This window comes from Microtus pennsylvanicus, chromosome 10, assembly GCF_037038515.1.
Source record: "Microtus pennsylvanicus isolate mMicPen1 chromosome 10, mMicPen1.hap1, whole genome shotgun sequence".
In the NCBI taxonomy this organism is placed as follows: domain Eukaryota; kingdom Metazoa; phylum Chordata; class Mammalia; order Rodentia; family Cricetidae; genus Microtus; species Microtus pennsylvanicus.
In genome coordinates this window covers 54,151,471-54,179,029 of record NC_134588.1, presented here as the reverse complement: position 1 = coordinate 54,179,029, position 27,559 = coordinate 54,151,471, and the positions used below count along the sequence as shown (strand labels likewise).

Below are 27,559 nucleotides of genomic sequence, written 5' to 3'. Positions count from 1 at the left end.
CTCATTTTCTCAAAAGAGTGAAGCTTACTAACTCACTTAGTAAACCATGCAGCGAACCAGTATTTTAGCATAGGAAGCCTTACCTTAAAGATAGGAAGAAACCTAATTATTCTTAAATATCCTATCACCACTGTAAACTGGATCAGAATCAAGCTGTCTGGTCTCAACTTGACAAAGTAGATGCACAATATATCAACGATTCCTATAACTATGATGAAAAAATCCAAAGTATTCCAATTCTGAAGAAAGTACTTTTTTTTTAAAATCATTATCTGTTTAAAAACACAAACAGAATATATGTTACTCCATAACAACTATATATTGACATAGGGGAGAGGGAAATATTTAAACTTGTAAGTTAGCTAGAAGTGAGTTACACCCTAGGTGTGACCTTTTTGTTTTATGTGTATGTGTGTATTCACCTGAGCATATGTTTACGCACACTACCTGTGTGCAGGTGCCCATGGAGTCCAGAAGAGAGCATCTGATACCCTGGATCTGGAGTTACAGTTATGGATTTCTGTGGAATAATCCTTCTGTGTACTGTGAAAATGTGTTGCTGTCCTTTTTAATAAAAAAAAACGATTGACTGATAGCTAGCCAGGATTTAGGGGGCAGAGAGAAGACTGGGGAGAAGAAGGATGGAGTCAGAGGATCACATAGAGTGATAGAAATGGGTTGACTGAAGTTACAAGAGCTAGCTAAAAATAAGCCTAAGCTACCGGCCAAGTTTTTATAATTAATATTAAGTTTCTGTGTTGTTACTTAGGAGCTGGCTGACGGGACAGAAAAACTGTGTCTACAATGGCTAATTGTGAACTACTCAGTGTGTTTGCTGGGAACTGGACTCAGACCCTCTAGAGGGCACTGCCCCTTCTTAAGCTCTGAGCCATCTCTCCAGTCCCATGAGTTGTATTCTAAAATCTGAATTTTAAGCTACTTGTCTGGAATTCCCCCAAATTATTAATATACATCAAAATGTTTAGTGAGACTCAAAATATAGCATCTATAATGGAGCTGCAAAACCAAAATAATAATTTTAAGGCAGTAGACAAGTTTGCTGCAATACTATTAATAACGAAGCACCATCAATTACCATCACTGAGTCTCCTGTCCAGGCATGTGACTCTCAAGCCAATTCATTTGTATTTGCTTATACATTCCATGAATCATCTGAGGGAAGCGTTTATGCCTGAAATACCAGTTTTCTATCACCTAACCCTTGGGAGTCTCTCTACTATGATGAGATGCAGCCGATGGCCAAGACTGACACTAAGGCTGTGAACATCCCAGGATCCATCAGCTGCAATAACAAATAGCTTCTGGTATCAAGTTATATTGATAATAAGATAACAGAAAATGGATTCAAAATATCTGAATTATTCTTTTTTGTACAATATATTTCTATGTTCCACAGTACCTTCAGTGTTGATTCTAATGTGTATAAAAACATAAAATAGTAGTTTATGGATATCAGTGCTGATATATTTAGCTCTCTTGCAGTTGGCCATATGTGTATTATCATTGGGAAAATATACATTACTGCTACAACATATGTGGCATATTCAAATTCTTCTGAAATTATAATGCGATAGACAAAAATCAGAAATTTATTATTCCTGAAAAAAATAAGAGCAAATAATATCAAGTCATTTAAAGTATAACAAGTAAGCAGTGAAGGCCAACATCAGTCTAAACAAATCAAACTAGACATAATATTAAATACGTAAGTAAAAAAAAAAACAAGCCTATAGTCAGGCCTTTAGTCCCAGCACTTAGGAGGCAGACGCAGGTGGATCACTGAGTTTGAGGTCAGCCTGGTCTACAGAATGAGTTCCAGGATAGCCAGCGCTATACAGAGAAACCCTGTCTCCAAAAAACAAAATACTACTACTAATAATAATAGCTAGCATACTTTACATAGAGATTATAGTAGAGGAAGAGAAAAGGCTGACTCTGTTAATGTATATAATAAATTAAAAGCAAGAAACAATAAACGTAGAGGAATATGTGTTATTTGTTAGCATTGTTTAAAATTTTTAAATGGGAGAAATATTCAACAATTACCATATTCGTGCCAGGCAGTGGTGGCGCACGCCTTTAATCCTAGCACTCAAGAGGCAGAGGCAGGCGGATCTTTGTGAGTTCGAGGCCAGAACTCACAAAGTTCTGGTCTACAAGAGCTGGTTCCAGGACAGTCACCAAAGCTACAGAGGGAAACCTTGTCTCGGAAAAAAAAATTACCATATTCATTTCTTAAAACTTTCTAATCCATCCAAAATAGAAATGAACAAAAGAGGTTTCTGGATATGATAGCTGTTTACTTGGTCAACTTGATTGGATTAAAAAACATCTTGGTTGTGAGATTTCTTCCTTATGACTTCTTGCCTAGGTAGCTCCCAGAGGCTTCCAAAACAATATAAAGGCTATTGTCGTTGTTCCTGCTTAACCACTAGAACTAGATATTCTACATTTCTAAATCCTTGTCGCTGACGACAACATCTACTCTGGACACAGAACACAGGGAGGTGAAGCTGAAACTGAACTGGACTCTTCCTCCCTGCGGCTCGCACTCACAATGATGGAACGTGCTATCTAGGCTGTCAACGGAGAAAAGCCATCAACAGTCAAATGCAACTGTGGACCTTGAGGGTGTTCGTGATAAACTGCCTGGCAAGATATGCCCACTGGTTCAATATTGGCATGGATGTGCTGAGAGAAACAACCACATCTTGATTAGATTGGAGGCCCACTCCCCTGGACGTAATATATGCCTACCACTATAGATCAAGCCAAAAGCCCATGGCCAGGAGCTCCCAGTCCTCCTAGTGGACATGCACTTGATGCTTTGTCAAATGCCTTCCAGTTATATATGTGTATTCTCATAGACTCACACGGCTCTCAGCCTCCATCTTTTACAGTCCAAGTGGGACTCATGACTGGTCAAAATAAGGCACTGCTGAGTGTCTGGCCTCAAATGGGACACTGATGCCGCCTTCTCTGAGGCTCAAGGAACATCTTGGATGGGAGGTTCAAGGACTGTGAGAACCAAAGGATGAAGATGGATGTTGTGGGGCGCTGTCTTCTGGATATGGCATGGCTGTTGGAATCATCAACACACAGCAGGTGTGACTACAGTGGGTAGAGCAGTGCACAGAGGAAGAGACAGACAGACATCCTCTCTCACTGCTCCCAGATCTGAACAAGCAGCCTTACTCTCCCAAGGTCACCCTTTCTCTGCCATGACCATCTACGCCCCTCAAACTGTGAGCCAAAGCTATTCCTTCTTGAGCTGCTTTGTGTCCAGAATCCCATTACAGCAATGAGAAACAATGCTCTTGAACATACGTCAGGATGTTAAGGGTTTACTTTTTCATGTTCTCTTTAAATTTATTCAATGGAAGAAAGCAGAAAATATTCCCTGTATGTTCTTGTTTGTGCGTCCTCTTTTGGAAAAGAGAAGCTGTTTTCCTGCTCTAAAACTATATAAGTGCACGGTCTATCTAACAAAGTAAAAACTCTACCCAGGCTAAGCAAAGCATGTATTTAATAATATTTTGGAAAATCAGGCATTCTTAAGGTACAGTTGATTTTCCCTTAATTTTAGACATTTATCCGACAAACAAGGTTGCCTTGGGCTAGATTTGGGCCACTGCAGGTATGGCTCACGCTTTCCCAGTCCTCTACCCAGATGAGTAGTGCAAGAAACCTGGTGTACGAGCTAGCCCTAAAATGCCGTCATCTTCTTCTATAAGGATGTCAGTGAAGTTGCTGAGCTACAAGAGGCAAACACACCTGTTCAGTCACTACTTAACCTGTAAACATCTGTCACAAAATTAGTTTAAATAGGAGGGGGATCTACTCTAAAAGTGTTGCAGTGGTGATATTCTGGGTATGATGCTCTTAAAGGTTCGTAATACTTACCCAGGTACAGTGAAAAGTATCCTTTCTTTGTGATATTCCAAGTAAGTTAACATGTTTTTAAACTTTATAAGCCAACTTCTAGCTCTCACATAAGTTGAAACATCAGAAATACTCATGAATCTAAGAAAAACACATGTGTGTTGTTAAAAATAGTATCTTCAGTTAGGACAATAAAAGGGGAAGTTATACTAAATATCAATGTCGGCTTACTGAATATGCTGTCTTAGCCCTTTGTTCCTGCACCTATCCATATTTGTGGTCATATTTCAGTAACACTTTTAGCCTGAGACTCCTGTGCCCATGTTCCTAGAACCCTTCCTGACCTGAGACAGGACCTAATTAAAGTTTCTCTAGACCAGCCTCCTTAGGAGTTTTAGAATTAAGCTTCCTTTTTCTCATGTTACGCGACCCTAAAGGCAACTGAATGCCCCAGCTTTCCCAAATATAATCCCCAGGCCAATGATAGGTCTCCCATAGAGATGACCAGACTGCTGATAAAGTAATCACTACCCAGTTGTTATCTCTGCCACTGACTCACAGTTTTGTCTCAGATACCCACTCACTAATGCTAGCCAGAACAGTGACCGGATATTGATACATCTTTAAGACAATGAGCCTTTCCCACCACACTGCATGGCATCTAGCCATACCATCATTTAGGCCAACTACTCCAGAGCTCACTCTATCCCCGGAGAGCAATCTATGAACAAATTCAGGCTGCTGTTCTTTTTCCAATAACTTAGAGAATATGATACAAAAGCAAAATACTTAGACGAGCAATTAAAGCTCTCTAGAATCTTATTCATGGATTCCTTTGTCTCTTATCGAAGCCTGATCATCTCCAAAGTTATGAAAGTCATGAGTGTGGGAGGCAGAATAAAGAGGGGCGTTCAGAGTAGATAATGCGGGGTAGGGATAGAGAGAGTGATGAGAGTTTACCAAGCATGTTCAAGACCCAGCGTAGAAAAAAGAAAGGAAGGGGGAGACTAAAGGAGGGAGGGCAGGTAGGAGGGTGGGAGGGAAGAAAAGGAGCAGGAGTAAGAAGAGGGAAAATGTTATTGGACAGATGGATGAGGACACAGGTGGACAAATAGATGGACACAGAGAGAGCCAAGATGATAGATTGGTTAATCCAGACATTTAATTCTCAGTTTGTTCATAGCCACATATTCATTCAGTCTGGGGAAAAAAATAAAGAAGTGTCTCTCTCACTTACTTTCCGTGGATGGGGCAGTAGCTTTTGGTTGCACCAATTAATATCCGGGCCGCCTCTACCCCAAGGACCCCATCATTACATTGCTTTTCAAAGCTGCTCTGAAACAGTTTTTATATTTTAGTATTTTATACTTATAAATATTTACATATATTTATATTGAAATAAAAATTACAAAGGATCAAAACATTAATGGAATGGCTGAGAACTGCGGCTCACGCCTGTAATCCCAGCACTTGAGAGGTGGGAGGATTATCATGAATTCCAGGACTGCCTGAGCTACAGTGAAACCTTACTTCAAAAGAAAGAAGAAAAAGTATAAAATAACTTATGCTACTCTTACAATTTTATTCCATTGTTTTTTAAATTTATTTATTGTGTGTGTGAGCACGAGAAGGTCAGAAGACAATTCATAGGAATAGTTCTCTCCTTCTCTCCTCCACTAAGTGGGTCCAGGGGATAGAACTCAGGTCTTCAGGCAAGAAGACAAGGGCCTTTACCCACTGAGCAGCTGGCTTGCCAACTCCCATCGTGGGCTTCCTGGTTCTTGCATAACTCACACTATAATTACTAACACCAGTTCTCAGCCTTGGCACATCATGGGCTCTGTCAATTTATTACACTACTAGAAGTTAAATAAGCAGCCAGGAGAATCTCAAATAAGAGGAACACAATGTATTCAGTTTCCAAAAAGCAGTTTCATCTGAATGTGGTGACAAAAGCCTGCAATCCCAGCACCTGGGAGACTGAAACGGAAGAATCATGAGTTCAAGATCAGCTTGGAATACCTACTGAGACCCTGTCTCAAAAACAAAATAAAACCTTTCAGCTGTTTAAAGGACCACAAAGTGACAGATAAAACTTACTAGTCTTAGAAACAAAATTTTTGTAACCTGAATTCAAAGCCCAAAGAAGGAAGACTTGGTTTTGTTAAGTTTTAATAACTCAGGCTGCAGAGATGACTCCATCAGTAAGGCATTTGCCTTACACACACAGGACCTGAGTTTGGATCCCAGCATCCCTGTGAAGGGTTCAGTTCAGCTCAGCTCCAGCCTGTACTCCCAGCAATGGGGAGGTAGAGACAGGAGGATGCCCCAGGCCTGCTGGCCAGCCAGCCTAACCAATCAGTGAACTTCAGATTCAGTAAGACAAACTGTCTCCAAAAATAAAATTGAAGAGCAATTGAGAAAGACACTCATTGTCAACCTCCAGCACATGCAGGCAGAGTTTTTGTCTGGCCAACAGCTCCCAAATAAACACACTGGGGCTTATATTAATTACAAATGCTTGGCCGATAGCTTAGGTTTGTTACTAGCTAACTCTTAAACTTATATTAACCCACATTTTTTATCTATGCTCTACCATGTGGCTTGGTTCTCAGTATGGCATGCTCATCTTGCTTCTCCCTGTATCTGCTGGCGACTCCTCTGACTCTGCCCCACTTCACCCCATCTCTCTCAGTTTGCTTGTACCACTTAATACTTCTTGCCTGGCTACTGGACAATCAGCTTTTTACTAACCACTGAGAATAATACATATTTACAGTGTATAGAAGGTTTATTCCACAGTGCACACACACGCACGCACGTACACACACACACACACACACACACACACACACACACACACCAAATAAATAAATTTCTGTAACTCAAAGACTAATTTTGACAGTCCATAGACTATTTCAGAAGACAAAAAGGTTTTCTAATTACCCAAAACTATAAGGATTAAAGGCTTGTGGGACAAAAAAAATAATATTGTTTGAATAATACCAACCATTTGTATTATAGCTACATGCAATCTGGCCTCTTCTATTAAAACTTCATCTGTTGGGGACTCTTCTTTTGGACCATGAAAAGAGGAAACCTGAACAGTGTGCGTCTGTTTTAAAATCTAAAGAGACAAAGTTGAAAATAAGCTAAAACAAGATAATCATCGTACTTAACAAAGATTTTAGTAACTCGCTCAGAATTGCTACAGCAATAAGCTGTATATAACTTGATTAATGCTTTGCCATATGTGTCTTAGTTAGAGTTCCTATTGCTGTGAAGATACCCCATGACCACAGCAACTCTTATAAAGGAAAATATTTAATATGCAGCTTACAGTTAGAGGTTTAGTCCATTATCATCATTGTGGGAGGCAAGCAGGTAGACGTGGTGCTGGAGAAGGAGCTGGGAGTTCTACGTTCTACCTCTTGCAGGCAACAGGAAGTGAACTGAGACACTGGGTGTAACGAGCATAGGAGCCCTCAAAGCCTCCTCCACGGTGAGACACTTCCTACAACAAGGCCACACCCACTCCAACAAAGCCCATACCTCCTAATAGTGCCATTCCCTTTGGGGGAGCATTTTCTTTCAAAGCATCACAATATTAGACCATTGATTTCAATTGCCATGAAGGAAATATTCCTTTGGGAGATTTAGAAGCCAGTTTACCCTTTAAGCCTGTCTATACTTCACTACTCTCTACCTTAGCCTGTGGTTTCTATTTTTTATAAAACACAGAGAGAGATCTCTCAGGATCTCTACCTGCTGGAAGCATCATCTTAGCCGAGGTCATTGCTTGGAATTTAACCAGCCATTTTGAACAAACATCCATTTTCCTTGTATCTAATATAAAGGCCAATCATGAAGACTTTCTTTTAAGGACAGAATTCAAAGAAGTTGCTTCACCAGGACATCAAAGTTAATAGATTTACCCCTCTATTTTCCAGTATTTGGTTAGTAGACTCACGTTTGTGCATATGTGTATGTACACAGATGTAAGTTTGTGTATGTGTGTGTACATGTGTGTGGAGGAGAGAGATCACCTCAGAAGAGCCACTTTGGTTTTGGTTTACTTTTCAAAGGGATTTTTACTAATTAAATTTGTTCTTTGACAATTTTAGACATTTACTTTTTGAAACAGTCACTCACTGGAAGCAGAAGCTCACAGATGAGGCTAGGATGGCTGTCTTGTGAACTCCAGGGCTCCCCAGAACTGAAATTACTAGCAAGTACCCTCACACCGGGCTTTTCCATGTATGTTCTGGAAATCGAACTCAGGTCTCCATGCTTGCGTGTCAAGCACTCTACCCACTGAGCTGTCTCTTCAACCCCAGAATAGTGTCTCTAATACTGAGTCAGGGAAGACAGGAAGACCCAGAGGGGGAAAATAAGATGACCATCATGTCTATCAACTCACAGGATTATATCCAATATTTGCCTTTTCTTCTACTACATTCCAGTTAACATTTGTTAAAATTTTTTCTGTTTTAAATAAATTTATTGCATTCTGTATATTCTGTTGTATGTGTTCAATGGCATTTCGAACAGCCATTTGTCTTGGGAGGGAGAGAGCACACAAACCTGCGATCAAAAAGAAGAAATGAAGGCATTAGCATAGTTCCCACCCCAGCTTACACCCCTCCCCCTTGTTCCCACTGCTACCAATGCTCTTCTGCTGGATTTCTCCATATGTTTGTTATTTTACCGTTCTCATGTAATTATATTATACATAGGTTCAGATTCCTCTTAGATGTTATTAAATGTCCCTATTTGTGATTTTATTGTCTCTATGTTTACATTTGTCTTTGAATACAATTTTTTTTTTAAGATAAGCAGCTTCAGCAGAGCTTGGGAAGCATCTCCCTATGTCCTTTCTCTCCTTCATCCTTCTGCCAACAGAATTTCTGACTTCTGACTAAAAACATGGCCAGCCAGGGAAAAAAAGTGATTTTTGAGGTTCTGTCACTCCTGTGTCTCCCGTAATTAAGCTCGAGCCTATGGAGTGTGCATTAAAATGATACATCTGTCCTTAAAGAAGAGCTGCTTGTCCTCCTGTCCCCACATTCCAACTTCTTCTTGCTAGCTGGTTAGACTGTGGACACGAGCAATTTCTCTCGTGTTAGTTACGCTTCGGTACAGAGCAGTTTCTACCCTGCAAGCACAAAGGCAGCCTATGGACTAGAGAAGCAGTAAGAGAAAGGGGGCCTGGGTCTCTGGACGACCAGACCCAGCAGAATCATCCTATTATTCTAGGCATACTGGTAGAAGGGAAAGACCTGGCTTTTTTGGGATTCTTTTCATATATTTTTATTAAATTATATGAACCAATAATGCAGTTAAAGAATAATTTATATGCAATTCATTAATAAAAAGAAGTCGTGTATGAGCCAGTTCCTGCAGTCCATAAGACATGTCTACACAACCTTCCATTAATACTCTATTTGCATTTTCTCTCAAACAAACCTCTATATAATACAACATAATATAATATATAAAGTATATAATAATACTTTACCTAATGTCTTGGCTGATCGAAGCATCATATGTGAATTTATTCCTGTTGTCAATATTGATAGTATTTGTATATAGAATATAAACTAAAACCAAAACATACAGATGTTAGAGCCAAATATCAAATACTCTTCCCAGGGATAAACAATGTTCATTTAACCACCTGTAAAACTCTAACTCAATCCGTATTTTTAAATTCTGTCTCAATAAGCTAAAGTCAAAGGGTTGTTTTGTGGACAACTGTTTGGCCAGAGTACATGAGGCAAAAATTAATTTTCAATTTGAATAAGAAAAAAGAGTTAATCATGTATATTCTGGGCTAAGGACACTGAGAGAGAGAGAGATCTTTCCAATGCTTTGGACCAGTTAAGCCCTCCAAGCCCCAGTGCCCTTCACTGAAAAATGAAGTTGGTAACAATATCTCCTCCAAAATATTTCCCCAAATTGATCAGAGTCATCCAAGGTACTTGCCAAACATTCTTACTCCCCGGTGCCTGCCCAGAGTTGTGACTATAGGTTTGGAGTACAACACAGGGAGTTCTTAATATCATGTCGACTTGGGGAACACAATAAAACAATACCCAAATGTTAGCTCACAGCTCATTGGTTTGATTTTAGGCCAGTTCATTGCGTAAGAGAGAATCTGAGAGGCTAAGCTTTTGGTTATTGTACTTTTCCTTTGAGACATAGGAAGACTTTTAATGTCTTTTTTTTTAACTTTTAATGTCTTTAGTGAAACCACAGACTTCATTCAACTCCAAATTAACTTCCAGACCAAGTCCACAGATCTTAGTCTGTGGAAAGACCGGGAAGGAACACAATTCTCTATCAAGAACAATGATTCCTCTTTGGGGAATTTGGTCCCTGGAGTTTCTTTGATTTCCCCACGTACAAAATGAAAAGGTTGATAGTTAATCTTTTTAAAAAATGGGTATTTGGGTGGGTGCACTCCTCGTGGTCCCGACATCTTTGCTCATGTTCTCACTCCTTCTGCTCCTCATTGGGACCTTGGGAGCTCAGTCCAGTGACCACGAGGAGTGCACCCACCCACTGAGACAGTGGAGATGATCTACTGGGAGCTCACCAAGGCCAGCTGGACTGTTACCAGAAAAAGCATGGGATAAAACTGGACTCTCGGAACATGGCGAACAATGAGGGCTGATGAGACGCCAAGGACAATGGCACGCGGTTTTGATCCTATGCAATGTGCTGGCTTGGTGGGAGCCTAGCCAGTCTGGATGCTCACCTTCCTAGATATGGATGGAGGGGGGAGGACCTAGGACGTACCACAGGGCAGGGAACCCTGACAGCTCTTTGGACTGGAAAGGGAGGGGGAGAGGAGTGGGGGGAAGGGGAGAGGGGTGGGAGGAGGGGGAGAAGAGTGGGAGGAGGGGGAGAAGAGTGGGAGGAGGGGGAGGGAAATGGGAGGCTGGTGGGAGGAGGTGGAAATTTGTTTTTTTTCTTTTCTTTATCCTCCTTTTATCAATAAAAAAATTAAAAAAAAATGGGTATTTGTACCCCACAGGCCTCTGAGACAGGAAGAAAATAGCAACAAAGAGAAAAATCCCTGGCCAGCAACCAGACATCAGGACGCTCTGCGTTCACTTCCAGATTTCCCAGCAAACAAGAAGGTGGCTGTCTTGCTCCTTCCGGGAGAAGATTTAAAGTGTGTTTCATGGGGAGGTTGTGGGAAATTAGTTCTGAAGGTTTCTAAGAAATGTCTCTACCTTGTTCAGTACTGCCATATACACAGAGGTGCAGGGCCTAGGGCTGTGTCAACATATTTGCTTAGCATGTACAAGGCCCTTGGTTTGATCCCCATCACTGCAGAAACAACAATGGTGAGGTCCCCTCACACTATCAGCACATATCAGGGGTGTCTGCTTCAGACCACACCTCTGGACTGCTAGAACCCACTAGCGAGCCCAAGGCTTTGAGAAAGAGGAAAGGAAACCAAGTTTTGTTTGTCACTACAGATCACAAAGTCTTCATCCAGACTTTTTTGAGACAGAGTCTTTCTACAAAGCTTTGGGTGTTTGGGAACTTCCTATGTAAACCAGGCTGGCTTTGAATTCACAGAGATCTGCCTGCTTCTGCCTCCCAAGGGCGGGGACAAAAGGCATGCGCCACAACTGCCTGATTTCAGCCAAACATTGTTAAATGAGTCTGAAGACTAAAAAATATGCTTAATGCAACAATTTATAAACTCAAAAGATATATATTCCTTTGGTACACCTCACTAGCATCTCCAGTTTTGTTCTGGCAGCTACATGAATTTGAATGTCCTAGATGAAGGCATTTTATTATCACTTTTCTGATAGTTATTAGGGGGAGATGGCATTTGTATGCTTGGTAAAACTTACTGAGCATTTATTAGGTGTCAGCTATTTTTACAACCCTCAATTAGAAGCTGAGATTCAACGAAGCAAAGGTATATCCCCCAAAGTCAGCCCGTCCGTGAATGGTGGAGTCAGAATTGGAAATCAAACATACAAATAACCCTATTAACAATCACTGTGTGGATGCTGGCCCCTTCCACATGATCAACATAAACTTTTTTCTGACAATGTCCTTTTCTACTGAAAAGAATGCATTTAAAAAAAAACCCTAATTCAAAGTTGGTTAACTTTAAGATGAGGTATAGTATGCTACATAGTAAGTAATAAATGAGCCAATAAAAATATTCGTAGCACGTGATCATTTTCCTTACCATATGCGGTGCCTCTATTTTACGTTCAGAGAACCTATAAATATCTGGAGCCAGGAGTAAGCTAAAAACACCTCTGATTCCAGACCATGCGATGACAACACCCCACCGCCAGTCATACTCATAACTTGAATGCATCAAAATGGGGCTCACGAAGAGAACCGTAAGCAACCTGTGCACAGGAAAATGGTATAAATAAATAAAACGTACATCACAGTAATGTTATACATGGTTAAAACTGTGTACTCAGCACAAAACTTCACTTAAGAGTTTCCAGGGATGAGAAAACAGCAGAGGTTACCAGTAAGTCCCTGGAGCTAATCTGAAGTTTGTGCGCACTATAGTCTGTGTATAGTGGAAGAGTCTACACAAATGTAAGGATTTATCGCTGACACCGTGGTGTATAGTTTGCAGCTAGGTAGTAAATTCTTATATGGACAGTTCTCCAAAGCATCTTGACAAGTTTATCTGTTCTGTGACAAACCGTTACAAAATGACTGAGAAACTGGAATTGGAAGAAGTGATGATCAGACCCCCCCCCCAAGAAAACAAAATTACTATAGACACATTTATAAACTTAACCAGGCAAATTTTTTTAACCTCCAACAAGAAGCATACACTAGGCCTGGGGAGATGGTTCAGGGATGAAAAAAATTGCCGGAGAAGTATGGAGACTGGAGTTCAGATCATAGAACCCAAGTAAACACCTGGTGGATGTGGGGGTCCACCTGCAATTCCAGCCTCAGGAGGCAGAGGCAGGAGATTCCCTAAGTAGACTATGAGAAGAGCTGTATCAGTGGGCCTGAGCCCTGGGCCTGACTGAGAGACTACCTCAGTGAAGAAAGTGGAAGATCAGTAGAAGTAGAGTCTCAAAATCAACCTCAGGGCTCCCCCACAAGCATGCATACACACACATGTGCATGCACATCCCTCACACATACACCCACATACATGTAAAATATGTACATATATGCACTATATACATGCCCACAGATACACACACACAAATGGGTGGAAAAGAATCCTATACTTCAATGTGTTTCTGCTTATTTTAAGGCCACTTTTCAATAGGATCTTGTGAAAAAATTCAGAACCTAACCTTCTTTTAGTTGTTTTATTATGTGTATGGACATTTTGCCTACATGTATGTCTGTGTATCACCTGGTGACCTAGTGACCTCAGAGCTCCATAGCTCCCGTGTATCAAATGAGGTCCAAGATAAAATTATACTGCGTTCATCTCCTCCTCCTATCCAGAACTGCCCCCTCATTTGCCTCATTTGTCCATAAATCTTCTGCTAACAACTCCTCTCTCTCTCTCTCTCTCTCTCTCTCTCTCTCTCTCTCTCTCTTTCTCTCTCTTTCCACATGTGTGGGTGTATGTGTGTGTATCCCTCTCTCTGGATCCATTTTTCTTGAATATGTAAATCTATCACAGAGCAGGCATTTCACAGAAATTCATGACTAGCTGTGGACCCCCAGGGACTGAAGAGATGGGTTAGTGGTTAAGAGCACTGCCTGCTCTTCCAAAGGCCCTGAGTTCAATTCCCAGCAACCACATGGTGGCTCACAGCCTGTAATGAGAGCTGGTGCACTGTTGAAGAAGAGACCTGGTCAGTTATCCTCATCAACTTAAACCATGAAATCCAGTATGGACAAGTTCAACAAATATACAGGCTGCCCATGTATGCTTCAGCATTGCCAGGGCATACATTTCGTTCATTTTTTCACATTATAAAGCTTAGTTTCCTTATGTTACAATCATCTGAATATTTCTCTTATCCTACCAACAAGGTGGCAGACTTCTTGAAGAGAGAGGCACTGTACTTTCATTGCCACTGTGACCCTTGAGACTTTTACCAGAAGCTCTTGTGTTTACCTAGCCTCTTCTTTGCAGATGAAAAGATGTGGAACTGCTGTTTGCCTAGAATGCAGCTTGTGGTGAGGGTATCACTAGAGAACAGTTAGGAGAAGCACCACCTTCTGGAGACTCTAAGTGAGAAAGCAAATCTGCATAGCCAAACAACCAAACACCTTGGAAGAGCTGGCTGACCCAGCCCGTCCTAAGACAGTAGGAGATGGGTGTTTCTAGGCCACTCTCAGTTTAGGGGGCTAAACAAGAGGAAGGGACAGGGGACATGGCAGGAAATTTCCCACTGAAGTAAAAGCTTGATGGCTTCCTACAGGTCTAGAGTCAGGGATTCAAAGGGGAGACCTTTAAAAATGGGGAAGCTTGTGAGGAAATGTAGTTCCTGTTGATGGCCCAACAGTGGGTGGAAGGTGAGGCGGTATCTAGGGGTGTGGCAGTAGCCCAAAGAAGCTGGATAGAGCAGAGGCCTGACCAAAGCCTCCAAAGGCACTGTCAGTTCCTGATATCAGAACAGACCTGGCTAGAGAAGACCACAGCAGTTTCCGTCATCACTACGATTTGCCAACCACTCCCATCTATTCCCATAAGGACCGGCCATTTACATAAGGGATCTCCACAACCTTTGAGTTGAAAGAAAAGTATCAGAGTAACTGTGTGTGTGTTTTGTGTGTATGTGTCCACATCTGTGAGTGTGTTTGTGCGTCTGTATATGTCTGTGTGTATGTCTGTTTGTGTGTGTATGTCCGTGTGTGTCTGTGTGTGTGTCTGTGTATGTGTGTGTTTCTGTGTGTTTGTGTATGTGTTCCTCTGTGTGTTTGTGTGTCTGTGTATGTCTGTGTATATGTCTGTCTGTCTGTGTAAGTCTGTGTGTGTGTCTGTGTGTATGTGTCCATATCTCTGTATATCTATGTGTCCGTGTGTGTGTCTGTGTGTTTATGTGTTTCTCTATCTGTGTGTCTGTGTATGTCTGTGTATATGTCTGTGTGTGTATGTCTATATGTGTATCTGTTTGTGTGTGTGTCTGTGTGTATATGGTGTGTAACGTCCTAATGATTCTGATATGACCTCCACTTACATGATAATATGTAACATAAAGTTACAGAAACAAAGTTTTATTTTTGAGGCTATTATTTAATACCTAATTTATTACAGACATATAAGGAAAACGGTTTCATATTATACATGTCAGTGTCCAAGTCAGAAACTGGACCATGTGCCCAAGGCTGTTGTAGAACATTTAAAGCCATCCCGGAGTCTCAGAGATGGCAAGTATGAGAGAGTGATATGAGCCCAGAAATAAACTTGGACCTACAAATTCAGGTAGGAAGCAAGGACTGATTTGCAAACCAAAGACGGTTAAGAGACCTACTGATTTAACAGCCATGTGTAAACAGTAAATGTGCATTAGATGTGGCACATGCTGGACAGAGTGTAGGAGTGGTGTGTTAGATTGCATGGTAATGATTCCTGAATCATAAGACTGGATTCAAAATAGCATCTTATAAAGCAAGGTCCTTTGGCCACTGCACTGTATAGAAGTCACGCTGTCATGAATCCTTATAGAAGACATGCTATCAGGGGAGGCAATGGCATTTGGGTAGGGAGTTCATTAAGTCCACCTTTCACCCCAGCTCTGTCCTTGCAGGCTGAGTGGCTGACTCCAGGCAAGTTTCTGAGGTCCCTGGACACTTCCTCTGTAAACTGATGCAATGACATCTCTTTCGTGGAGCTGAGTTAATATCAGTAGCTTAGTCCACAGGGCAAGTGCTTAGACAATGACTTTACCAAAGGTTCTGATTACCACACGTGATGAGAAAGTTAGCAAGATGGGGAATGCCATTCATCTCGTCCTGTGTGCTCTAACTTTGACCTTGAATCCAAAGGACCTGACAATACACAAAACTGCTTTCTGTATCTCCCCTCTGCTCAGTCAGCAGAATCAGGAAGGCAGGCCTGGGACTTGGCATTTCTATCACACTCAGGGGTAAGAAACCCAAAAAAACCACTCACCCAGGGCTTCACAGCATGCCACTGCCAAGGCCCAGTCAACAGCGCACATTCCCCAGCACAGAACATTTCTTCCCCAGACTCCACTGCTTCCAATTCTAACCTGAGCTTAAGAATCTAAGTGTGGGCGGGAGGGGGGCTGGGAGATGGCTCAGTTGGCAAAGTGCTTGGGGCACAAAAGTGAGGACTTGAGTTCAATCTCCAGCACCCACATAAGAGGCGGGAGTAGTAGTCTGTACCTGTGACCCCAGTGTTCAGGAGGCAAAGATGGGACTATCCTTGGGGCCTGCCAGTATGTCAGTTGAGCTGAAGCAGAGAGCTCCAGGTTCAGGTAAAGACTCTATCCCGAAAAATACAGTGGAGGGCCCAGTGGAGGTGACTCAGCAGATGAAGGCACTTGCTGCCAAGTCGGAAAGCCTGAGTTCCATCCCTAGGACCTACGTGGTGTCAGGAGGGAATCAACTCCTGCGATTTGTCCTCTGACAGCAAAATGTGTGAATATATGTGCGTGCATGGAAATATATATCAATAAATAAGAAAGCAAATAAACATGTAGTTTTTAAATAAGATAGAGAAAATGTAAAGGAAGATACTCCACATCAGCCTCCACATGTATGCACACACATGCACACACACATGCACACGCATACACACCTGAATACATAAATGCATATATATACAAAAAAATCTAAGCCCAGCAAAGAAAACTTTAAAATGAATCATTACCTTGCAAAATTCACCGTTACAAATAAGGTGACAGTGAAAACTAGTGAGTGGAATCTGAAATATTTGATTTCTCCACAGCCAATCACAATGCCAAAGAAGCCATATATTAAATGTTCATACGCAGATGAACACATTATTAAGAACCTAGGATGGATAAAAAGGAAATCACATTTTAATTGATTCACTTTCAAAAATATATGCTTTTTCACATAAAACTACCTATGTTATGACTAACTAGGTTATAACACTGTTATCTCAGAGGAAACTGGGTCCTCCATCCCGGTTACGGTCAACCACCTAGACAATCTAAGACATGCAGATCACTGTTTACATCACACCACAAGTCCTGGTGTGCCTCCCACAAGGCAACAGTATGAGCAAAGAAGAGAAATAAAACCATCCCCAAGCTGGTGATACACCGATTTCTATGGGGTTAACCAGCGGTTCATCTAATACTGGAGCTGAATGTCCTGCGTGAGAATGGCTACAAAGAGCCACGCGGGCACTGCAAAGTCACCGTTGAGGATGATGCAACGCCACTTCACCACTTCTGCTGTGACTTGCATGTGGAAAGCCTCTCTTGTCTGCTTTTCAGTCTGCTGAAGTCCTACACACCTGGGCAACCTGGTTCTTGCCCTGTGTTCTCCATCTGACGCTCTCTGATTAGCCATGACCTCTTCTGAGCCCCTGCAGTGTTGGTTGCCTACACCACCACAGTTAAGCAAGGGAGACCAATAGGTTGTTCTCAGGTTGCTTCTGAAAAACCTGTGATGTGGCATATGTAGGATATGCTGGCTTGCATGAGCCAGGACCAGATCTGACGTCTCCAGGCAGATCTCAAGTCCTGCCTCCTCTTGATTCCCTCTCTGAGGACTTTGAGCTGCTTTGCCCCAAAGCCTCACCACTGGCTCTCAAGGTCTACACCGGGGAAGAAGTGTTAGGAAGCCACATTTTAGCTGCAGATAAAGCATGGTATCTGGTATAACTAGGACATAGTATGACTCCCCAAGAGATTCCCATCTCCTGATTCAAACCACTCAGAGCTCCTGTGGGGAAAAGCATGAATGGAGGACCTCAAACCCCAGTGCTTAGTTCTCAGCTGTCATAGAATAACTAATGAGTTGAATGCTTTTTAAATGATTTCCATAGAGTCTAACAATGCCTTTGCATATAATAGGGCCCCCAAAATACATAGTTTTAGAATACTTATCACTAGGGTTTTTTTTTTTTATAAAAAACAAGTACACCCTTTAACAATAATGGGTTTTTTGGGTTTTTTTGTTTTTTAGAAAATGTCTTTTTCCCATTGCTCAGGCTTAAAATTCAACACCCAGGCCACAGCAGCAGAAAAAGATTGGTGGCTTAAATGAAGGAATAAACAATGGAGGGGCTGGAGAGATGCTCTTCCAGAGGTCCTGAGTTCAATTCCCAGCAACCACATGGTGACTCACATCCATCCATTTTGAGATCTGGTGCCCTCTTCTGGCCTACAGGTGTACATGCAGGCAGACTATTGTATATATACAAAATCCTATGGAACCTATACTGAATATGCGGCAGAAAACTCACTTAGTAATTATGAACTCCATCCTCGGTTTAAAACTTAATGAATCTAAATTCAGGCCCACTGTAACCAAAGCGACAATTCCTGACATTCCAAAATATTCCACTGGGGAGAGAGAGAGAAAAAAAGAGTTAAAAGTAAATGCATTTAAATCTGCACACTGGTGTGCACTGGGTAAAGACAATAGGAAAGTTGAAAGTGGTGTTTCTCATTTAGAAAGTTGCTTCAGGGAATTCGCCTAATACTGTAGATCGGGAAATAGCAAGGTTTCTTCTGTAACGGGCCGCCCCATAATAAAAACCTAACCTTTGTGAGCTGTAGGGGACCTGTCACCGCATGTCCCTCCGCAATTATCCTGTAAAAGAAGCCAGAGCTAGCATGCAAACTAATGACTAGCCAACAGAGCTCTGTGGGCTTTCAACTTCATATGATCTCCATCTCCATGAGCTACCTGTATTTTATTCTGCTCTTTTTTACAAAGCTATTTTCAGCTAAGAGCAAATTTGACCCAGTTTGCTAATCCTACGTTATCACCAAGGCCAGGGTTAGTGGGGAAGTAGAACCTCAGGGACTTTGTGCTCCACGCCCCAGGAATTGCTGACAGAACTTACAGCTTCCTGAAGCTTCTGCCTCCCCCATGCTCCCTCCCCCGCGCCGACTAAAGGTTAATTCATGGGCTCTAGATGTTGAAAAACCTAGTGTAGGGAAAATGTTTGAATATCGTAAATACCATTGATGCTGGTCTATAGACAAAAAGAGCCCAGTGTGACAGCAGGCAGAAAGGAAAGGAAAGAGCATGCAGACAAGAAGCAAAAGAGACGACGGCTTTCTCCACCAGAGTCTGCACATGCATGAAACAGCAGCCCCTCCCAAACCTACTGCAAACATTAGATTAGATAAGATAGTGCTCGGCACGTCCCCTGGGACGACACCGTCGTGACTGTGGCCTCTGCTCTCCAGCCACTGGTTCTGCGGCTCGTTAACAGTGAGGAAAGATTTCCCTGTTCTCGTTCATCTATTCACAGCTTCACCCTAGACATTCTCACCTACTTTCCTAACTGAATTTCACTTAAACAATCAAGTCAAGTAAAGCTAATGGTTCCGCAAATGTGATGACAGGGAAAACGTCAAACTCTTGTTTCCAGCTTTTATCATAAGTACATATTAGTTTTTAGTTTTGATTGATTGATTTTTTATATAGCTTGATTTCTTTCGTGCCGAATTTTGAACACATTTTTGTCAAGTGTTTGGGTTTCGTTGACTTGAGCTGAGCTGATCAAGCCCTTTGATCCCACAGTTGAAGGAAAATAAGGAATCCACACTGTTAATTAAGGGACGACCCCAACTCAGCTTGAGAATTCTGTGTCCAGGCTGGGGATCTTCTAAAGTGAAAATGAGGCTAAAATGGTCTTGCCCCCTCTACCCTCAGCTCTCATCCATTTAATCTGTTTAAAGGGGCACCAAGCGTTGACTGAAAACATCTCCATTCTAAAAGAAAGAGGAAGGGAACCAGTGTTTATGAACCTCCCTGCCTGGAACCCAGCCAGTGGTGAGCTGGCAAAGGCTTAAAAACTAATCTCTGGCGACTGGGGACTGGGATGGGGGGGGGGGGTGGAGAAAGACTTGCTAGGAGCCATAAACTGTCACTCAAATGAAGGTAGGAGGAGATTTGCATAATGAGCTCCTATCAGCCCCTAAGTACCTCCAGCTCCCAAGCATAGCGAGTCCCATCGCAAACCTTCCTTCATTAATACCTGCAGTTCCCTGTACAAATGAGGTAATTTGAACAGATGAAGAAACAAGCTTTGGGCTAAGTATGTCCCAAGGTTGCTGATTGATGAAGTATATCTGGAGTCTGCTTACTCAAAAATTAAGTAATATTGGTTTATTCAACCATCGTGTATTAAATTATTGTCAGGTATTTAACAAGCTTGGCTGAAAAGAGGCAAAGCGGAGAGCAAGAGTTGACTATGAGCCGCACTCAAGCTCCAGAGGCTCACAGTCTGGTAGGGAGATGGAAAGATGAAATGGAATCTTCTTTGAAGATAAGGAACCCACAAAACTTTCACACAGGAGAAATATAATGGAGTTTAAGGAAATGAGCTTCCTGGGGGGGGGGGGGATCTACAAATGTTTTCTCTAGTTTGACGGGCTCACAGCGCTGAGCAACCACTAGGTGGCGATCTGTCCGTTGGGAAAACAGTGCTTTTCCACAACCAGTCCTGTAAAGAGCTCTTGAGATCTGAGATCTTGCCTGAAAGTCACTCGGTGACAGCAAACGCAGTTTGGTCATAGTTACTATGGCTCACGATAACTGTAACACTCCAAGTCCCAATTTTATAGGATTGAGCTGACTGAAGGCCCGCACGGATGGAGCTCTATTATATTACTTCGGCAGTTTTCCCGCCCCCAGCTTCTCTGGGGACAGAAGCACCTCTGATCTCTCCTTCTTTCCTGCCTTCTAGATTGAGGGAAAAAAGGTCGGCATCTCAGTAGCCTTCTCGGCTTACTAAGTGAAGGCTGTCGAGCTGGGAAAGACCTCGGGAGCTTCTTCGCCAATTTCCCCTTTTTTACAGGCGAGCTGCTCAAGAGTCAGAACTCCATGTTCTCCTAGGGGACAACCAGGAACTGCCTATCGGGTTAGAGAACAGAGCGCAAAGGGGTAAGAGAGTAACCAGGGGTGGGGATGCAAACAGGAAGGGATATGGAGTTACAATAAAGAGGATATTAAGAGAGGGCGGGAGATAACTAGACGGAGAGGTGAAGAGACAAAACAGAAGGGAAACCACAAAGAGGCGGGAATGGTTGCGAAGTTTCTGGAGTAAGGAGCAGAGCAGAACCAAGATTCCTGCGCTTTTCCGGAGAACAACAGTGTTTGCATTCCTTTGCCTTACCGAGGTAGAAAGTCATGTACACCAGAGAAAAACAGAGAACAACGTTAGTCAGTGTGTTGCTAAAAAGGTCGGTCAGTATAATCCGAATGAATCTCGTGCACCAATATCCACATATTGCGCTTCCAAAAATGTCAAAGCTGAGTCCAATGATGACATGTAACTCTAAAAAACAGAAGAAAGGGAGAAAGAAAAGCTTGAGTTTAACGTCTCGGGGGGTTTGTTTGTCTTTGGTTTACTCTTGAGGCTTGTGAACAGGGAGCCTGTTCTTCAGCAAAGAGAGCGCCCCCAACAAACTTGTGAAAAAGAGGCTGTCTAGGAGTAGCCTTCCCGTCTAGGAGTAGCCTTCCCGTCTAGGAGTAGCCTTCCCGTCTAGGAGTAGCCTTCCCGTCTAGGAGTAGCCATCCCGTCTAGGAGTAGCCTTCCCGTCTAGGAGTAGCCTTCCCGTCTAGGAGTAGCCATCCCGTCTAGAAGTAGCCTTCCCGTCTAGGAGTAGCCTTCCCGTCTTGGAGTAGCCTTCCCGTTCAGTCTACAGCTTATGATGATTTCTCCAGGGATATAAACAACTCCCACCCACACTCCTATCAACAATCCCAGTGAAACTCCTTGGGTCACACACAAAGACAATAAATAGAGGGGCTAGTTGAAAAGAGGATTAATGGGAGTGAGGAAGAGACAAGAGAAAATAACAAGGGTGAAGATAATTGAGATACATTGTGTACATATTCAAAAATATAACAAAAACCATTCATATTTAATTAGTATATGCTAATGGATCATTTCTAAACCGTCTACCCAAATTACCGGGGCTCCTTCATTGAGAAGGACTGTGAATGTCTCTTTTCCACCCATATTTTTCTGCTTTCAGGCCTTGTCACCCCTCTCCTGTAGCTGTCACATAACAAGAGGACACTTTCCCCCATTCATGCTATATGGCTTGACTTTCTCTTTCTTCTCTAGCTACCAGGACGACATCTAGAAACCTGTCAGGGGAGCATATTCCACCTTCCAGTGATCATTAGCCACACAAACCCAGCTCTTTCCGTTCTTAGGGTTGTTCTATCAATACTATAGGAATCAAGTTTTCAGCATCAAATCTATGACCAAGTCAACTCATTCCGTCCACTGAGAAACATAGTGATCCTAGCTCAAGAGACACCCTGAGCCAAGTGATGTAGTGATGTATATGTGCAGGCATGCTAGGGGAGGGAAGTGAGGGGTTTCATTACTATTGTCTGAATTACTTTTTTATTCTTTGAGATTATAAAATTATATCATTTCCCCTTCCCTTTTCTCTCTCCAGCTCTCCCATACACTCTTGCTTGCACTTCGCTTATCATACACTGTATACTTTGTGTTTTAAGTGATCACTAAAGTACCAAGATGGTAGTTATTTTCCTGTTATCTAACTTACCATTTTAACTGGCCCCAGAGCAATGAATAGAGAAAGATGCAAAGACGAACGCACTTTCATTTCAATACGAATGATTTTCGAGAAAATACGGACAAAACACTTACCCCTGAACATGGAAACGTTAGTTGTATGGCCCCGGAAAATTCCAAAGAAAATGCATGTGAAGCTACAAATGATCAACGACTCTCCTCTGATAATGTCCGTGTACATCTTAGAAATGCCTGGGGAGGGGAACAGGAGCGAGAGTTGAATGTGGTGCGATGGTGCTCTTGCGTAGAGAACAGGGAAGAGCGAGTATGTGCTAGGGAAAACACAGAAAGCAGGCAGTCATAACTGGCATGCACCCGTGAAACAATCACAAGCAACACTTTTCATTTTTGTGCTAAGCCTTCTGACTCTTCAGCTGCAAAGGAACACAACAGAAGCAACCCTTGTATCACTCTGTCCTGGTTTTGTTTCTGTTGCTGTGATAAAAAAAAAATATCCTGACAAGCTCACCAAGGCCAGCTGGACTGGAACTGAAGGAGCACGTGAGCAAACTGGACTCTCTGAACGTGGTGGACAATGAGGGCTGACTGAGAAACCAAGAACAATGGCAATGGGTTTTGATCCTACTGCATGTACTGGCTTTGTGGGAGCCTAGTCTGTTTGGATGCTCACCTTACTAGACCTGGATGGAGGGGGGAGGACCTTGGACTTCCCACAGGGCAGGGAACCCTGACTGCTCTTTGGACTGGGGGGGGGGGAATGGGAGGAGGGGAGGAGGTGGAAATTTTTAATAATAATAATAATAATAATAATAATAATAAGAAGAAGAAGAAGAAGAAGAAGAAGAAGAAGAAGAAGAAGAAGAAGAAATATCCTGACAAAAAGCAACTTATAGGACAAAAGGTTTATTCTAGTTCACAGCTCCAGGTTATAGTCCATCATGGCAGGGAAGTCAAGACATCGGGAATTTAGAACACCCAGTCACATCACACACACTATCAAAACCAATGCATGCACACTTCCTTGTACTCAGCCACCTCTCTATACTAATGTATGGAGTACTTATGTACACTTGCACAGTCCAATATCCCCTGCCTAGGAAATGGTAGCACCCTCAGTGACCTGGTTTTTGCTATATAAATTAATTCGTAATCAAGACAATCACACACACACACATGCCTACAGACCAACTTTATTAGACAAGTCCACATTGATACTCTCTTCCCAGGTGACTCCAGAGTGTGAAAGTTGGCAGTTAAAGCTGACCTTTAGATGCCCACTGCCCCTGATATTTTCTCATTTCCTTTTACTTTATGTTTGCATATGCATGTGTCTGGTTGCCTATATGTATTCACACCTGTGCACATGGACACACGTTTGAGGGGCCTGAGGTTGACGTTAATTATCTGCCTCAATGACTGTCCCCTCATATTTAGAGGCAAGGTTTCTCACTGATCCCAGAGCTCTCTGTTTCAGCTAGTCTGGCGTGCCAGCTTGTTCCAGGGATTCATAGTCTCTGCTCTCCCCACACTGGGGTTATAGGGAAACCACTGTGTCTGCCTGGCTCTGAAGTGGGTGCTGAAACTCATTTTAGAAAAGCGCAAAATATCCAGATGTTGTAGCACACCTTTAATCTCAAAACTGGGAAAAGGATCTCTGTTGAGCTGGAGGCCAGCCTGGTCTACATAGTGGGTGAGTTCCAGGACAGTCAGAACTACAAAGAGAAATGCTGTCTCTAAAGGAGAGAGAGAGAAAGAGAGAGGAGAAGGAAGGAAGGAAGGAAGGAAGGAAGGAAGGAAGGAAGGAAGGAAGGAAGGAAGGAAGATGTAAACTATAACCTAGCAATAACATATACATGGTTGTTTGCATATGAATGTTTAATATTATTCACAACAGTTTCGTGTTAATCAGCTAATGGGTGCATAAATGCCAGGGGTATACCCCTCTAGCTGGACATTATTCCTCCACAGAAAGGAATGCTAATCCAATCACAGCACAGTGAACCCTGGGAAACCTTATAAGTGAAAGATGTCAGACACGAAAGCCGTGAACAATAGCCTGGCCTGTCTGTGATCCTTACTCTCCACCGCTTCAGTCCCAAAACAGAAAATAAAAATTGTAGAAATAAACAACGCATAAGTTTTTAAGAAATTAATTACAATATGTTGTGATAATTCTACTGGTTAGTTATTACACATTGTTGTTACTTTAATGAGGCTAACTTATCCAGTAAGTCTTATCATAGATGTGAATATCTATGCATATCTAGTATATCTAGGTAGGACTCCATCCTATCCGTACTTTCAGACAAGCGCTGAGGGTCTCGGAACAGACCACGAGTAACGAAGGACCACTACACTGTTCAGTTTGATTTAAACCACGTCCAGAGCAGACAAACCCTCAGGCAAAAAAAGTACATTAGTAGTTGCCAGGGGCTTGGGTAGGTCAGATTCCACATCCAAACTTCCACCTGATACAATTTTCTTTCTGCCTGGAGGCTTTTTTTTTTCACATTTTATATGGTACAAGTCAGTGAATGAGAAATCCATTCAGCCTCCACGTATTTGAGAAAGCCTCTATTTCATCTTTACGTTAAGATACGGAGTCTAACCCGACAGTAGTTTTCTTCTAAGGCTCTAAAAAATGTTGCTGTGCTGTCTTTGGGTTGCACCCTGTGTTTCTGAGGAGGTTTCTCTAATCATTATTATATAGTAAATATTTTTACCGTTTACCTCTGACTGATGTTCAGGGAAATCAAATCATTGATTTTCAAGGATTTTATTTTGATTTCCCATGGAATGATTTTGTTTTTCTTGGACTTGGGAAATTTTTTTGGAGATATTTGAACCTTGGAGTTTTCACCAAATGAAGAGGTCTGCCACCTTTGGGGAGTCATATATTGGGTCGCCTGTGTTTGTTCCACAGCGTATCGAAGCTCAGTTTTTCCCAGTCTGTCTTTCACATTCCTTCTGGATTGTCCCCATTGCTGTGTCTTCAAGTTCACTGGCCTTTCTTTGCAGAGTCTGTGTCTCTAGAAGTTTTGATTGAGCCTCTTGTATTGCCCATGTTCAGTGGTATACCAATAAACCAGATCTCCAAAACTAAACTGGACCAAACTGGGCTGGAGATCTAGCTAAGGGGTAGAGTTATTGTCTAACATACACAGGGCTTGGTTTCTAGGCCCTCTTTTTAAAAACAGACGAAGGGAAAGCCTGATTTGCCGTGTTTGTCATGTGTAAACACGCATTGATTTAAAGCTCCTGCCCTGGTCTGGTTTCTCTTGCTGTGATAAACACGACAACCACAAGCAACAAGGGTAGGAAAGAGCTCACTTGGCTTCCCTCATTGAGGGAAGTCAGGGCACGAACTCAAACAGGGCAGGAACCCAGAAGCAGGAACCGAGACAGAGGCCATGGAGAAGTGCTGCTTGCTGCTTGATCCCCCTGGCTTGCTCGGTTGCCTTCCTTCATTTTTTTTTAATTTTACATATTTTCTAGTTTGCTTTCCTATGCACCCACCTATTTTAAAGCAGCTGATAGGCTACACTCAGGAGGCAGAGGCAGGCGGATCTCTGAGTTCAAAGCCAGCCTGGTTTATATAGTGACCCTTGGGTAAGCCAAAGCTACATAGTAAAACCCTGTCTCAAGAAAGAAGATAAACAAAAGCAACTACTTAATATAAACCACTGAATTAAAAACCCAAACTGATCACAATAAGTGACATATTATCATCATTATGATTACAGAGACAACTGGACCTGTCTAATGTTCTTTTACCTTGGGGTTTTGAAACAACAATAACTGAAAATATGTAGTTGAGATGCTATCACCGTCATCATCATTGTTGTTATTCCTAAGGTAGTATATCTATTTTGTTTGAAGAGGAATCTGTTTTCCAGTTTTCAATCTGGATGTGAAGCAATGGAATGCTTCCACGTGACCTCGGAATGACAGGTAAATACCAGCTTACTCAGAAACTGTGAATGGATTAATATTTAGGTTTGTCTCCAGGGACTGTCTTATCTGTGTTGCCTTTAAGTCGGTCATCTGTCCTTGAGAAAACAAAGCACTAATCCCTACTCTGAAGAAGACGCTACAGTCCAAAAGAAACAACGTATCCTCACTTCTGCCAGGTGAGAAAAAGGAACCTGACATGGGGGAATAACAAGGTATCCTCACATCTGTGGAGCGAGAGAAAAGAACAGACGTACCAATTGTTTTGAGCGAGTTGACGGAATGGAGAGGGTCTATTATGCAAAGCGTGATGGTGAAGAGTAAACAGCACTGCAGATCCCACGAGTCTTCGTTGAATTTCAGAACCACGTACGCAATGGTGACAAACGCTATCCCAAAGCTAATCACTCCCGTCAGCAAAACCTGTGAACCAGTTCATCACACAGGGTCACATTTACCCAAATATAACAAGACTGCATTTACCCGCAATGAAAAACCATATCCTGGGGTACAGATATTTGTTACTTTATTATTTTTAATAATGTAAAAATTTATTTATTCTCTGAGGATGTCATGCATGCATACGATGTATTTTGGTCATGTTCACCATTTTATTCTTTTTAACTTTGTTTCTTCTTTTTTCTTCCTTCCTTTCTTTTTTTTTAATGTTATGTGTCCTACCTATTTGTATATCAGTAGCATGTGTACAACCTGCCTACCTGGTGCCCAGGGAGGCCAGAAAAGGGCATCAGATCCCTTGGAAATGATGTTACAGATGGTCGTGAGCTGCCACGTGGGTACTGGGAACCAAACACAAGTCCTCTGGAAGACAGTCAGTGTCTTAACTACTGAGCCATGTCTCTAGCCATTACTTTATTATTTTTAACTGGCATAGAATTGTATAGAGTTTGAGGGTGCCCAAAGGTATACCCAGAGGACTCTAAATCAACACACCACAGATTCACACCCTGTAGACATGGTTACATGCCCTTAAGCCTAACAGGCAGAATGTAAATTCAAGAC

The 27,559-nt window shown here is 42.2% G+C and overlaps 1 protein-coding gene across 1 annotated transcript in view; it reads right to left on the bottom strand.

Moving 5' to 3' along the window:
- Slc9c2 (solute carrier family 9 member C2 (putative)) overlaps positions 1–27,559 on the bottom strand; it is a 59,908-nt gene that overhangs the window by 27,507 nt on the left and 4,842 nt on the right. The window contains exons 4-16 of the mRNA XM_075987455.1: positions 26,794–26,959; positions 22,700–22,816; positions 21,185–21,346; positions 18,296–18,395; positions 16,727–16,870; positions 12,128–12,296; positions 9,422–9,503; positions 8,324–8,487; positions 6,914–7,030; positions 5,141–5,238; positions 3,925–4,044; positions 1,421–1,619; positions 84–272 (exon numbers count right to left, since the gene is read on the bottom strand). Of these exons, the coding sequence (XP_075843570.1) occupies positions 84–272; positions 1,421–1,619; positions 3,925–4,044; positions 5,141–5,238; positions 6,914–7,030; positions 8,324–8,487; positions 9,422–9,503; positions 12,128–12,296; positions 16,727–16,870; positions 18,296–18,395; positions 21,185–21,346; positions 22,700–22,816; positions 26,794–26,959 (1,827 nt within the window). The remainder of the gene's footprint in view (positions 1–83; positions 273–1,420; positions 1,620–3,924; positions 4,045–5,140; positions 5,239–6,913; positions 7,031–8,323; positions 8,488–9,421; positions 9,504–12,127; positions 12,297–16,726; positions 16,871–18,295; positions 18,396–21,184; positions 21,347–22,699; positions 22,817–26,793; positions 26,960–27,559) is intronic.